Below are 11,630 nucleotides of genomic sequence, written 5' to 3'. Positions count from 1 at the left end.
TATGCATTTATACTATGGCCATCGCAGTAATAACTTGCTGCACGTGTAGAACTAAAGAACACTATGCTAATCAAACTCTCGTGCCAGCATTTTTATATATCTCAGTAAGAGTTTGTATTTCAACCTGAATGTATTATTTAGCTGAGTCACATATACCAGCACAAGATCAAATTTTGTGGGGAACAATACACAGTATCACAGAATGGCACAGGTTGGAAGAATAAAGAATCATGAAGTTCCAACCCCTCTGCCACAGGCAGGACCACCAACCTCCACATTCAGTAGTAGACCAGGCTGCCCTGGGCCGCATCCAGTCTGGCCTTGAACACCTCCAGGGATGGGGCATCCGCAACCTCTCTGGGCAGCCTGTTCCAGTACCTCACCACACTCTCTGTAAAGAACTTCCCCCTGAATCCAACCTAAATCTTCCCTCCCTCAACTTAAAACCGTTTCCCCTTGTCTTCCTACATTTCCATTGCAAAGAAGGTAGAGAATCCTACAAGCGTAGCTATGAAGGAAATGAAATATTTCATCTTTCACAAGACAGTTTGATTTTTCTAAGACAACTTCAGATTCATTCATTCAGATGTACGTTTTTGAGAAGCCTCTTTCTGGCACTGAAATTCTTGTTGTAGTCCAGTGTGTCTACACAATTCATGAAGAGGTATCTGTTCATTGTTACTTTAGGGAGAACATCTGTGATTTAAAGATGGATTCCGTTTCACCAAACAGTGATCAGCTCCAGGGACTCCTCTGCTTAAAACTGACATAATTGTATCGTTCAACATTATCTGCATTATTTTTTTTTTATCTTTTTACATACAAATATATTTATCTAGCTATTTCTTCTGAACTGTACAGTTGCAGTGATTTTCCCACCTCATCTAATCATATATGTCCTCAATCTGTTATGGTTGGTTTACATGTTCAGCTAGGCTTGTGGATTTTTGGAAAACCCTAAGACTTTCAAGAGCTGTTTTTCCAGACTGAGGGAGTGCTTTCAGAATGGGTACCCTAGATCTCTTTCACAAAATTGATAGCTCTGTGCTCTTATAGCTCAATTTTAAGAACCTGATTATAATTTCAAATAAGTTTTCTTCAGCTCAAGTCTAAAAACTTTGTTCTCTTCTATAAAACTTTGAAGGCCTGCAATAGCTCAGTGTGCATACATGGTCGCTTCACATGATTCCCTTCTTATCTTAAACAAGAACATAGGGAGATTTTAGGGAAACCACAGGAAGTCATTAAGGATTATTTTCCAGTTAAATACAGAGTCTGTGTATTATATAATGTCCCTATACATGTTTTTATATATACTTCATTTGATGGTGTTTATCCCATATAGTTATCAAATAATATTATACCTTGCCTATGAAGAAACTTCACATCTGAGAGAGTGCAACATATCTCGTACCAAAGACATATCAGCCCATCTCTCTGGCAGCTTTATGCCCATTTGATGGGACAAGTAGAATTAACACAAACATAGCAGTGCTACTGGGGACCAGGTAGTCACTCACAAGGCATGTTTTAACACAGAAATTATCATCCAAGCTTTGGTGAAACACCAGCATACTTAAATAGTGTAAGGAAGTTCCTTCCAAGAATTAAAAAACAGACGCCAGTGCTTCAAACTAACTTCCGTCCTTCTGCCACAGGGGAGGTGTTGCAAGGTAGAAAAATCCAGTCTTGGAAAAATCCCACTGAGAACACAGCTACACCCCAGTGAATGATAAATTGTGTCCCTTTGATGTCCAAGATGTTGAGCTACCAGATCCACAGCAGCAGCACAGGGCAGAAATATGAAAGGAGTATTTCCCTCCTTCTCATTTCCACCTGACAACAACATGTGCCAGTTTACACGATACAGAAGCAGTGCTGTTTCCCAGCTGTTGCCACAGCCCTGCATCTGCCACTGAGAGCAACTTCTCTGAACTGCAGCTTACTTTCTCTCTTGGGGCCAACAAATGGCCTCAGGGGAGGAGACAGGACAGTGCTGAATAACCCTACAGACACTGCGACAGAGGGATAAGAGTTTGCTGACAACACTGCTAGTTCTTTGTATGTTTGTAGGGCAGTGGGCTATTTCCAATTCCTGGGTCTCTCTTAAAGCACAGGGCCTGCTTGTGCTGCAATTGTGGTTCCACACCTAATCTCAGTGCTGCCCCTGTCTCATTCTTATTAATGCTTACGTAAACTCTAGAGAAAAATAAATACTCTATCAGATTGTGAAGCCCATTTTGTCTTCATTGCTTATATTCAAAAGCACATACAAACAAGCTAATAAAATGTTTTCAGAAAATGTATGTGTACATTATGTCTGTACTATATGCGAAAAATGCACACTATATATGTTTGTGTGTTTTTGTAAAACATACACAAATATTACTTCACATACAAATCTACATTTGTCGAAGTATGAAAAACAAATAGGTTGTTTCTCTTAGGACTTCCTTCTCTTCTGCTTGTATAGTGTAGTGATTACTGGAAAGACAATGCTGCAAAGGCAGAAAAAAAATGAAGATAAAATGCAGGGAATATTTTCATTTATTTCAGCTGGAATTCCAGCTTGTCCAGAAAGTGATTTCCTAATTGAGTCTCCACTTTTAAGAACGTTTTGTGATCTTTGCATGTTTACTGTGCCAGTCTCCACATGAGGGCAGTAGATTCCATCATTTTTCTATGGCTTTGCTGTACGCATATAGCTGTGCACTACTGTAACCGGTAGGGACAAAACCTCAACACCACAAGCACTCGAAGCACCATTTGATAGATTTAGCTAAGAATTACCTAATGTAGCTGTATGTGTGTGTGTGCGTGCATACAGGGATACTCAGAACTAAAAGTAATGTCAGATAGTCTTGAAAGTTAACGTATAAACAAAATGGGAACTATAAGATCATAAAGATGAAGTTTGTAACAGCATTTAATGCCTCACCAACAAATTTGCATGACGATATGAACATCAGTAACTGGGACCCAAATACCTTTATTGAATATGAAAATTCAGCTGTAAAATCTAGATTAAGTAGTGTTAGCTTACAGAGTTCATTTTTGTCTTCTACCTTCTTGATCAGATCAGATTTATCAATTAAAGAAAACTTATCTGCTCTACTGTATCTTAATTTTTACCACATTGAATGCTTGGTTTTAGCAGCAATATGTGGAAATAGTTGTCTTGCTACAAATATGTTGACATTTTAGGAAGAATCATACTGACTGATTTGCATTACTCATCACAATGTGGTGAGACACTGATGCATTCTGCACAGACTGGAAAGCAACGTGATATAAGGAAAGGGAAAATGTCAGCCTGTGGTCAGTAAGCAGGAGCTGGGAAAATAGCACCATCAGTGTTGCACTGCTGAATCCTTTTGAAGAAGAAAAATTCATTGCACATCCCTGCAGAGTTTCAAAGTGAAAATTTTGTATACAGTCTTTATAGAAGTAAACAATGAAATGAGAGCTACAGTCATTTAACATGATATATTTGTCTTGAATTTTTTGGAGCCATAAAGGTTTGAGGAAGTGAGAGAGACTTGCAGTCTATTTGTGCATTTGCTGTGGTCCCCAGGAATATTTTCACCAGCTTATAAGCCTACATGGATTTCCATCAGATGAGCAAGCTCCTGTTAGAAGCGTGAAGATGGCAGAATGAGAAGAAAGCTGTCAAGAAGCAGAAAGTAACAGGCCCAGCATACTAACATTCCTTTTGTGGTGTGGCTTCAAGGTAATGTGAAAGTTTATTAACATCTGGATGTCTGAACACAACCAACAGAAAGTACAGCTATCACGTGGATTCCAGAAACAGAGCAGGCAATCAAGATGCATATTGCCATGCACTAAGACACTTAGAGCAACACTTAATATCTAGTTTCTGATCAGATGAACTGTGCCTTTTGTGCCTCGCAAGCCCACATTTCTAGATATCTGAGTTCCTCTGCGAGGTGTTTGCTCTGTATCTAGGTAGTGGTTTATTTATCTGTTAATCACATTCCTTTCTTTGCAGCAAGAATCTGGAGTGTTGCTGCTGCTTCCAACTTTCACACTGAAAGGGCTCTATGTTTCTAAAATGAAATTGGCTGTTTATGAAGAAAATTATTTACAGACATTCTCCTACCGTGGATGTTTTCTGTTGGAGACAAACTTCCTGCATCTTCTTCCAAACTCTCACTTATGGTTTTACTTCCCTCAGCTTCTATAGAAATTACTTCTTCAGCCCCTCACCCATCTCTTACTTGAATCTGTTTATACTTCTCCAAAGCCTTTTCTCCTGTGACAAGGCCTTTAAGATATACAGCAGGAGTCAAACCTTTGAGTTCTTTTGAATTTGAAGCACTCAGTGAAACACTTTCCCATTTTCCTAGTACCTCAACTGTATTCCAGCAACAAATTGAGGATGTGGAAGATATTGGGAAAAGCTTCAATGGAGAATTAGCCTTGGCAGCTTCCTTGAAGGATAATGTGCACATTTTCCTGGACAATTTGGATATGACAGAGCCAGGTCATGTGAACACTGATGCAGGAGCTGTGGAAAGAGAGCCACCAAAGCTGAAAATTCTACAGAAGAAGAAGCTTCTTGAAAAAGAAAGACTGTCTGCTGGGCATTGTAATGAGCAAAGATAGTCAAGCAGGTGGCATTTTATTTGTGCTAAAATTCAGAAAGCTATCTTGGTTGACATGACTCTTTAAGAGTCCTCAGAGTCTCCTCAGCTATTAACATCTCCAGCTATTTAGGCTTAAAGGAAAATATAAAAAATCATAAGCCTTACAAGCAAATCATGGAAGACTGAGAGTTCTGTAGAAGTCCAGACTTCAGACAGATTTTTTGTCAAATGATGTCAGAAGGCTTTTAAAAAGATATTTCAGCTCAGTGATGTACTCTACTCTATAATGTTCTCCATGATTATACTTTATGAGTTTGATGAGATAACACTTACGCACAAAGATGTAATCTAAAATGATTGTAATCCAGAAGAATATATCACATATGAGTAGCATGATTGAAATCTTGCTCTCAGCAACTCCTTTTAAGACTATCAAGAACACCATAATTGAGGAAAGATAGTACAAGATTTATTTCAACAATGAGTTCTTCATTTTTTTTCTTGTGGGCAGCCAATTGCCAGCCTCTAGTATTTATACATAAGCTTTACTATGGAAGAATAAATGAAAAGGTATACAGAGAAAAGAAAAAAAAGTCAGTCTTCAGAGTGCTTGGAAAAGTAAGAAACTTTAAAAGTTGCAGAGATGTAGAGAAAAGGGTCAATAGCAATGGAAAACCAATTCATTTTATTTAATAACTTGATCTCCAGGACTTGTTCTAAGCAGAGAAGTAACTTGCACATGATAGGTGCAAACAAATCTTAAATCATGTCCTTTTCATGGTTTGTTTATTTATTCATTTATTATTATATAAACAAGTTCAAGCACATTCTGACATTAAATTGTTAAGCAATAAAGAAACAAACCCAACAATAACAACAAACAGAACATGAGCTTATATATATCCATAGCTTCTCAGTAAAATTACTGCCACAGAGGCAATCCAGTAAACATGTCATCCAGAACTCATACTAGAATCGTAAAATCATGGAATCATAGAATCACTAAGGTTGGAAAAGGCCTCCAAGATCCTTCAGTCCAACCATCCACCTACCACCAATATCTCCCAACTAAGCAACATCCTTTAATACAATATCTACACGTTTCTTGAAAACCTCCAGGGACAGCGACTCAACCACCTCCCTGGGCAGCTCATTCAGGTGCCTGACCGTTCTTCCAGAAAAGAAATGTTTCTCAGTATCCAACCTGAATCTCCCCTGGTGCAACTTGAAGCCATTCCCTTTTGTCCTATCAGTAGTTATGTGGGATAAGAGGCCTATCCCCACCTCTCTGCAAGCTCCTTTCACATTGTACAGAGCAATAAGGTCTCCCCTGAGCCTCCTCTTCTTCAGACTGAATAATCCCAGTTCCCTCAGCTTCTCCTCGTTAGACCTGTGCTTCAGACCCTTCAACAGCTTCCCTGCCCTTCCACAGACACATTCCAGGTCCTTGATGTTTTTCTTGTAGTGAGGGGCCCCAGGCTGAATGCAGTACTTGAGGTGCAGCCTCACCATGGCTGAGTACAGGAGGATGATCGCTTCCCTGCTCCTGCCGGCAATGCTATTTCTGATAGAAGCCAGGATGCTATTGGTCTTCTTAGCCACCTGGGCACACTTCTGGCTCATATTCAGCTGAGTGTTGACCAGTACCCCCAGGTCCTTTGCATCCACACAGTCTTCTAGTCGCTCTGACCTAAGCCTGTAGCATTGCCTGGTGCTGTTGTGGCCAAAGTGCAGGACCCGGCACTTGGTCTTGTTGGCCTCACCCCACTGGCTTCAGTGCAGTGATCCAGCCTGTCCAGATCCCTGCGTAGGCCTTCCTACCCCAGGCAGATCGACACTTCCTCCCAACTTGGTGTCATCTGCAAACTTGCTCAGAGTGCTCTCAGTGCTTTCATCCAGGTCGTATTGTATTGAGCAGACCAGGCCACAGTGCCAACCCCTGGGGATCACCACCCATGACTAGCCACCAGGTGGATTTAAGTCCATTCACCACCACTCTGGGCCTGTTCATGCAGCCGTTCTTTATTCTAGCAAAGAGTGTACATGTCCAAGCCACAGGCTGCCAGGTTCTTTAGGAGAATGCTGTGGGAAACAGTGTTTCCCTCAACTGAAGGCAGTATAGATATGAACTGCACAATAACTTCTTAAATGGCAACATACGCTTATATGTATGTACATACACACATATAAATACATTTAAACTCACATACACTGAACAAGGACGGTAGTAGTCTTACACCTTCTGGTGTCCCTTGAGGACATGTTTCCAGTGTCAAAGAGCAGTTTGTTGGGCTATTTTTGAAGTAACTTCTTATTTTCTTCTTTTAAAACTACCCCCAAAGCTTCATAGTATGCACCATCAAATTCAAAATGTTGTTCACTTCCATATTCCTTTTCTGAGAAACAATCCCTTTAACAAAAACTGAAATTTTACCTAATCTGAGCTAACTGGAGGCCAGCTGATATGAAGAAGTACCTGCATGGGATAACGTTCCTATTGCTTTTGATGCACGGTTGAGAAAAGGATGAAGTGTTATGGTGAGTTGAGTGAAGTTGGAGAGAAGAACATTTTTAGTCAGTTGTGAGCAGCTTTTCTGTATTGCAAAAGGAGCAATTCAGTATTTTTCAAAATATAACAGTTGATGTCCAACGTGCAAAGCTTCTGCCTTTTCTGCTCTGTTTGATGTCAGTTACATTAGAGACCTTTCACCACATTTCAGGATGCAATAAGTGCTTGAAGATTAAATTCAAAAACAAACAGAATGAAAATCCACACTAGAGATGGAAAAAATAACAAAGAAAACTATTTGCATGTTAAGGAAAAAAAAAAAAAAAAAGAAGAAGGAGAAAGAAGGGGACATTAGGATGAGTGACAAAACAGTTTCTGCCAAAGTGTTGAAAACAGTTTTGGTAGAGAGAAAGCTGTAATGCTTTTAGTGGATGGAAGAGGGATTTGAAAGCAAGGCAAAAACATGCTAAATTATCACGTGGGCCTGCAAAACATGTATAACTGAATTTTGTGCCTTGTGATGGTGGGACTTCTTAGGAAAAACCCAGCCTGTGTATCTTTTCAGACAGAGTAGGCAAATAGGGGCACGTGTCCAAACTACTGAAAGTACTGTGCTATGTCTTGGATAGCTTTTTTAAATTATTATTATTGTTTTTTTCTTTAGAGGGGTAGAGCAGGCAACTGTGTAGGGTGTGCTCAAAGAAAGTGACACTGAATGAGCTGCATTTGGATTTGCATAGTCCCAAGCAACTAAGCAGTGGATTTTGTGTGTGTGTGTATTTTTTTTCTTTTTTCTTTTGTTTTTACTTTAAACACATTAAGTTATCTTCTCTTCTTTTACTTCCTTCTCCATCCTGAGAAATTAATAATTTCAGAAAATGAAAATGTAATCCATGCAGCAGTTGAAGTTGTCTCAAATACTCTTTGTTTTAGCTTTTCTTTCATTGCATGAGATATTTTGCTATGAAATATAGCATAAGATAAGATAAAATTGAAGTAAACAATATGAGTCAGTCTAACCTTTTCAAAGGTTAGTGTGGTTTGATTCCAATAAACAGTTGGGTGAGTGTTGTGGTGAATTCACAGTGGCTATATATTAAGCATTAATGGTAAAATGACAAGCTATGTTTACTCATTCTTTTATAGAAATACAAGAGAGATAGCAATACATTAAAAAAAAAACAACAAAGCACATTGCTTAGAAAAATAACTCCCCCAAATCCCTCGTCAGCATAAGCTTTAACTCATATACAGCAATATTTCACATTCATCTGGGACATCAAGCTTTGGGTAATGCTTGAAATCATACATCTGAAATGTAGTTCTTGTTCTAAACTTATCCTTTGGACTAATTCCAGGCTAACCCTTAAAAAACTATGCTGGGTTTTCTTCAGTGGTTTTTTGAATAAACTCAGTTTCTTTTGCGCTTGCACTTCTTATCAGCAAACAGTTGTTTACTAAAGTAGCATGCACAGTATGAATATGGTTTGATGTCTGTCACTGGAGAAAGTTATTTTCAGCGTAGCTATTCAAAAACAAAACGTTATCGGCCTCTGCATATGGAACTCACAGGTGCTTTCCTGCCTGAGGCTAGAACACACTTTCTTGCCTTTGCAAACAGATCTTCACTCCCTCTAAGCCATCCATAGGTCCACTTGACATCGACCTGACTGACATGGTCCTGCCAGAAAATAAGCTTTCTCTTCTGGCTTCCAGGCTGTCACTCAGTGGTACCTTAGAGCGAAAAACTTGCATGAACTTCTGGTAAAATTCTTTAGATGCAAAATAATAAATGAAGGGATCTATGCAGTTGTTGAGGCAACTTAAGCATAAGGTGAACTTGTAAGCAGGGTACAAACTCCCTTTGTAAAACAGACGGACAATCATATGTGCAAGTAGGATAAAATTATTGGGGGCGAAGCAAGTGATGAATACCAAAAGAACTATAATTGCCAGGTAGATGGATCTCGTCTTCTGCCTGTTACCATATCTGCTTGATGTCTGAATAAGCTTCCGAATGGTGCCGATGTAGCATCCAACCGTTACGATGAAAGGAATCAGGAAGAGCACAACAAATAGGGTGAGAAGAAAGGCTACCCAGGCTGCGAAGTTGGGCAGCATCTCCCATTTGAGGACATCAAAACAGGTTATAATCTCCAATTCTTTCACTTCATAGGTCAGATCTGTGCTTTCCAATGGGTAGAAAGCTAGTAGCAAGAAAATCCACATTACCACGCAGGCACCCAGGGCATATCTTTTTCTCCTCCACTTGATCAACTTCATGGGATATACCACGCCCATGTACCTCTCTATGCTGATACAGGTCATGGTCAGTATGGAAGAATACATGTTGGAGTAGAACATCACAGTCACAAGGCTGCAAAGAGTCTTGCCAAAGGTCCAGTGATTGCCTTTAATGTGATAAGAAATCTGGAAGGGAATGCAGCAGGCCAGCATGAGATCCGTGATGCTCAGGTTGATCATGAAGATAACAGAAGGTGTTTTGGGTTTGATGTGCCAGCAGAGCACCCAAAGGGAGAAAAAGTTGCCAGGAATACTGATAATATCCACCACTGTATATACCACTGGGAGAGTGATGGAGATAGCTTTATTTTGAAGCATTGCAAGCGTTTCAGCATCCAGGTGGGATCCGTTTTTAACCATTATTCAAAAGAGTGTTCTTGTTCTCTGTAAGCTAGCTTGATCATATCATGAACACTTGGCTTGAAAATCTAGAGAGAAAATGTCAAGGAAGAGAAGCAATATGTCAAAGCAGAAATTGCAAACATGCTTAGTATCCTAATTAAATATTAATTTTAAAAAGCTGAATTTCATTTGATATTACTTCTGAACAAACTGAATCAATTAAAATTATCTTCTGAGAACTGCCTTCTCCCTTCCACTTATTGCATTGTTTTATCTGTCTCATTTATTTCTAGCTTTGAATAGCTACTTTTTCCCAGCTGAATGGCTTTCTGATAGTTTTACAGCCTATACATTACCATTACCACACCTCATTGTCATGTGATTGTGACACAGATTAAATCACAAACTGGAATCAAATTGATGTCTGCATTAGCACACTATGCAATAAATTCCTAAAGAGCTAAATCCATTCTATATACTCTGGATGCCAAGACCTTGCTGTCTTGTAATACTGAATAGTTTTTGAGATTTTTTTTGTTTTTATTTTTTGTCCAATGAAATAGCAATCTATTCCAAGTAAATATGTAACTGGGGAAAGGAGAACACGCAATCAATTATTTTTTGTATATCTATGATATGAACTGTATGTAAGAGAAAGGCCATGTATAATCAAAAGCCAGGGGCAGACTGTGTGTTTTAAAGGCTAGAGGGAACAGCCAAAGAAGTCACACACCTTCTTCTAACTAAAAGAACAGATGCTGCATTTCGGTTTTTGAAAGATATCTTATCGGTGTCACCTGTAATTCTGCAAAAGGAGTTTCAGTTTTGCAGTCTACAAAAAAGGGCCATGCTTTCACTGTCTGACCTTTATAAACCTTTATTGGCAGACACAAGTAGCTTATGGATTGGCTTGTTTACTGTAGAAAGTGCAGCATTATTTAGCAGCTGCAAACAGGAACTCATATCTCAAAGTGCTAGATGCATGCATGTAGTACAGGGATGTAATTTTACAAAAGCCAAGAGTCAAAAATTGAAGAAATGGCAATGAATGGTGTGAAAGGCAGATGGTCGATGAGCAGCACGTTCTGGAAGAATGGGACTATGGACCTTTGTCATGGAGTTGACCAGACCAATCTACGTCCTTGACAAGGGGCAACAGGCCTCTGCCCTGCCCCCCCACCCCAGTCCCACAAAAATGGGAAGGAAGGAAGGAAGGAAAAGAACAGCGGCAACAATCTATGGAGGAAAATGTATTTTACTATAATACCATTAATGCCCCGTACACTACGTGATGTGTAGTGGAATACTGAAACCCAAAAAACAAAAAACATAGAACCATGACAACCTTTCAAGGATTCCAGGCCAAGCTATCTGATAACTTTGGATTTGGAACATCTATGGTGTTTTTATCAACAAAGAGGAACAGAGAGTGAGTACAAGCATATCCCTTTATGTGTGGACTCTGATCACCTCCATTGTTTAATGCAAGTATCTCTTTCCAAGACACTCCTGCCACAATAGAGGCTAGTAGTTAGTGCCACTTAACCTCAGATCTGGTCAAATAAGACCTTTAATGTAATTGTGTAGTCTTAAGTAGTCTTAACTTTGGAGCAGTGTGGCTGTCCCTCAGAGTAGTGGTCGGCCTACAGTACTGAGTATCTCATGTTGGCAAAAGCCATTCTGCCGAAAAATGGTGATTTCTGAGCAAAGCTCTTACTGATTAACTTCCTAGCCCTTTCACAACATAACTGTTGATGAGTCTTGAGACCTGGCAAAAAAATTGAAGCTTCTACTAAAGTGAAAAAGGAATATTCAATTCTAAAAGTAAACAGAGTGCAATCCAGAAAAATTTTAAAAAGTGCAGCCAT

The 11,630-nt window shown here is 39.4% G+C and overlaps 1 protein-coding gene across 6 annotated transcripts in view; it reads right to left on the bottom strand.

Moving 5' to 3' along the window:
* Positions 1-5,271: 5,271 nt before the first annotated feature.
* P2RY8 (P2Y receptor family member 8) overlaps positions 5,272-11,630 on the bottom strand; it is a 50,768-nt gene continuing 44,409 nt past the window's right edge. For all 6 annotated transcript variants that reach the window (XM_052705760.1, XM_052705757.1, XM_052705758.1 and 3 more), the window contains one exon: positions 5,272-9,848. In XM_052705760.1, the coding sequence (XP_052561720.1) occupies positions 8,707-9,780 (1,074 nt within the window). In that variant the 5' untranslated portion in view covers positions 9,781-9,848 and the 3' untranslated portion in view covers positions 5,272-8,706. The remainder of the gene's footprint in view (positions 9,849-11,630) is intronic.

This window comes from Tympanuchus pallidicinctus, unplaced genomic scaffold (genome assembly GCF_026119805.1).
Source record: "Tympanuchus pallidicinctus isolate F22 unplaced genomic scaffold, pur_lepc_1.0 scaffold6, whole genome shotgun sequence".
Classification (NCBI taxonomy): Eukaryota; Metazoa; Chordata; class Aves; order Galliformes; family Phasianidae; genus Tympanuchus; species Tympanuchus pallidicinctus.
Note: the sequence above shows the minus strand (reverse complement) of the source record. Positions and strands in the feature narration are given on the sequence as shown.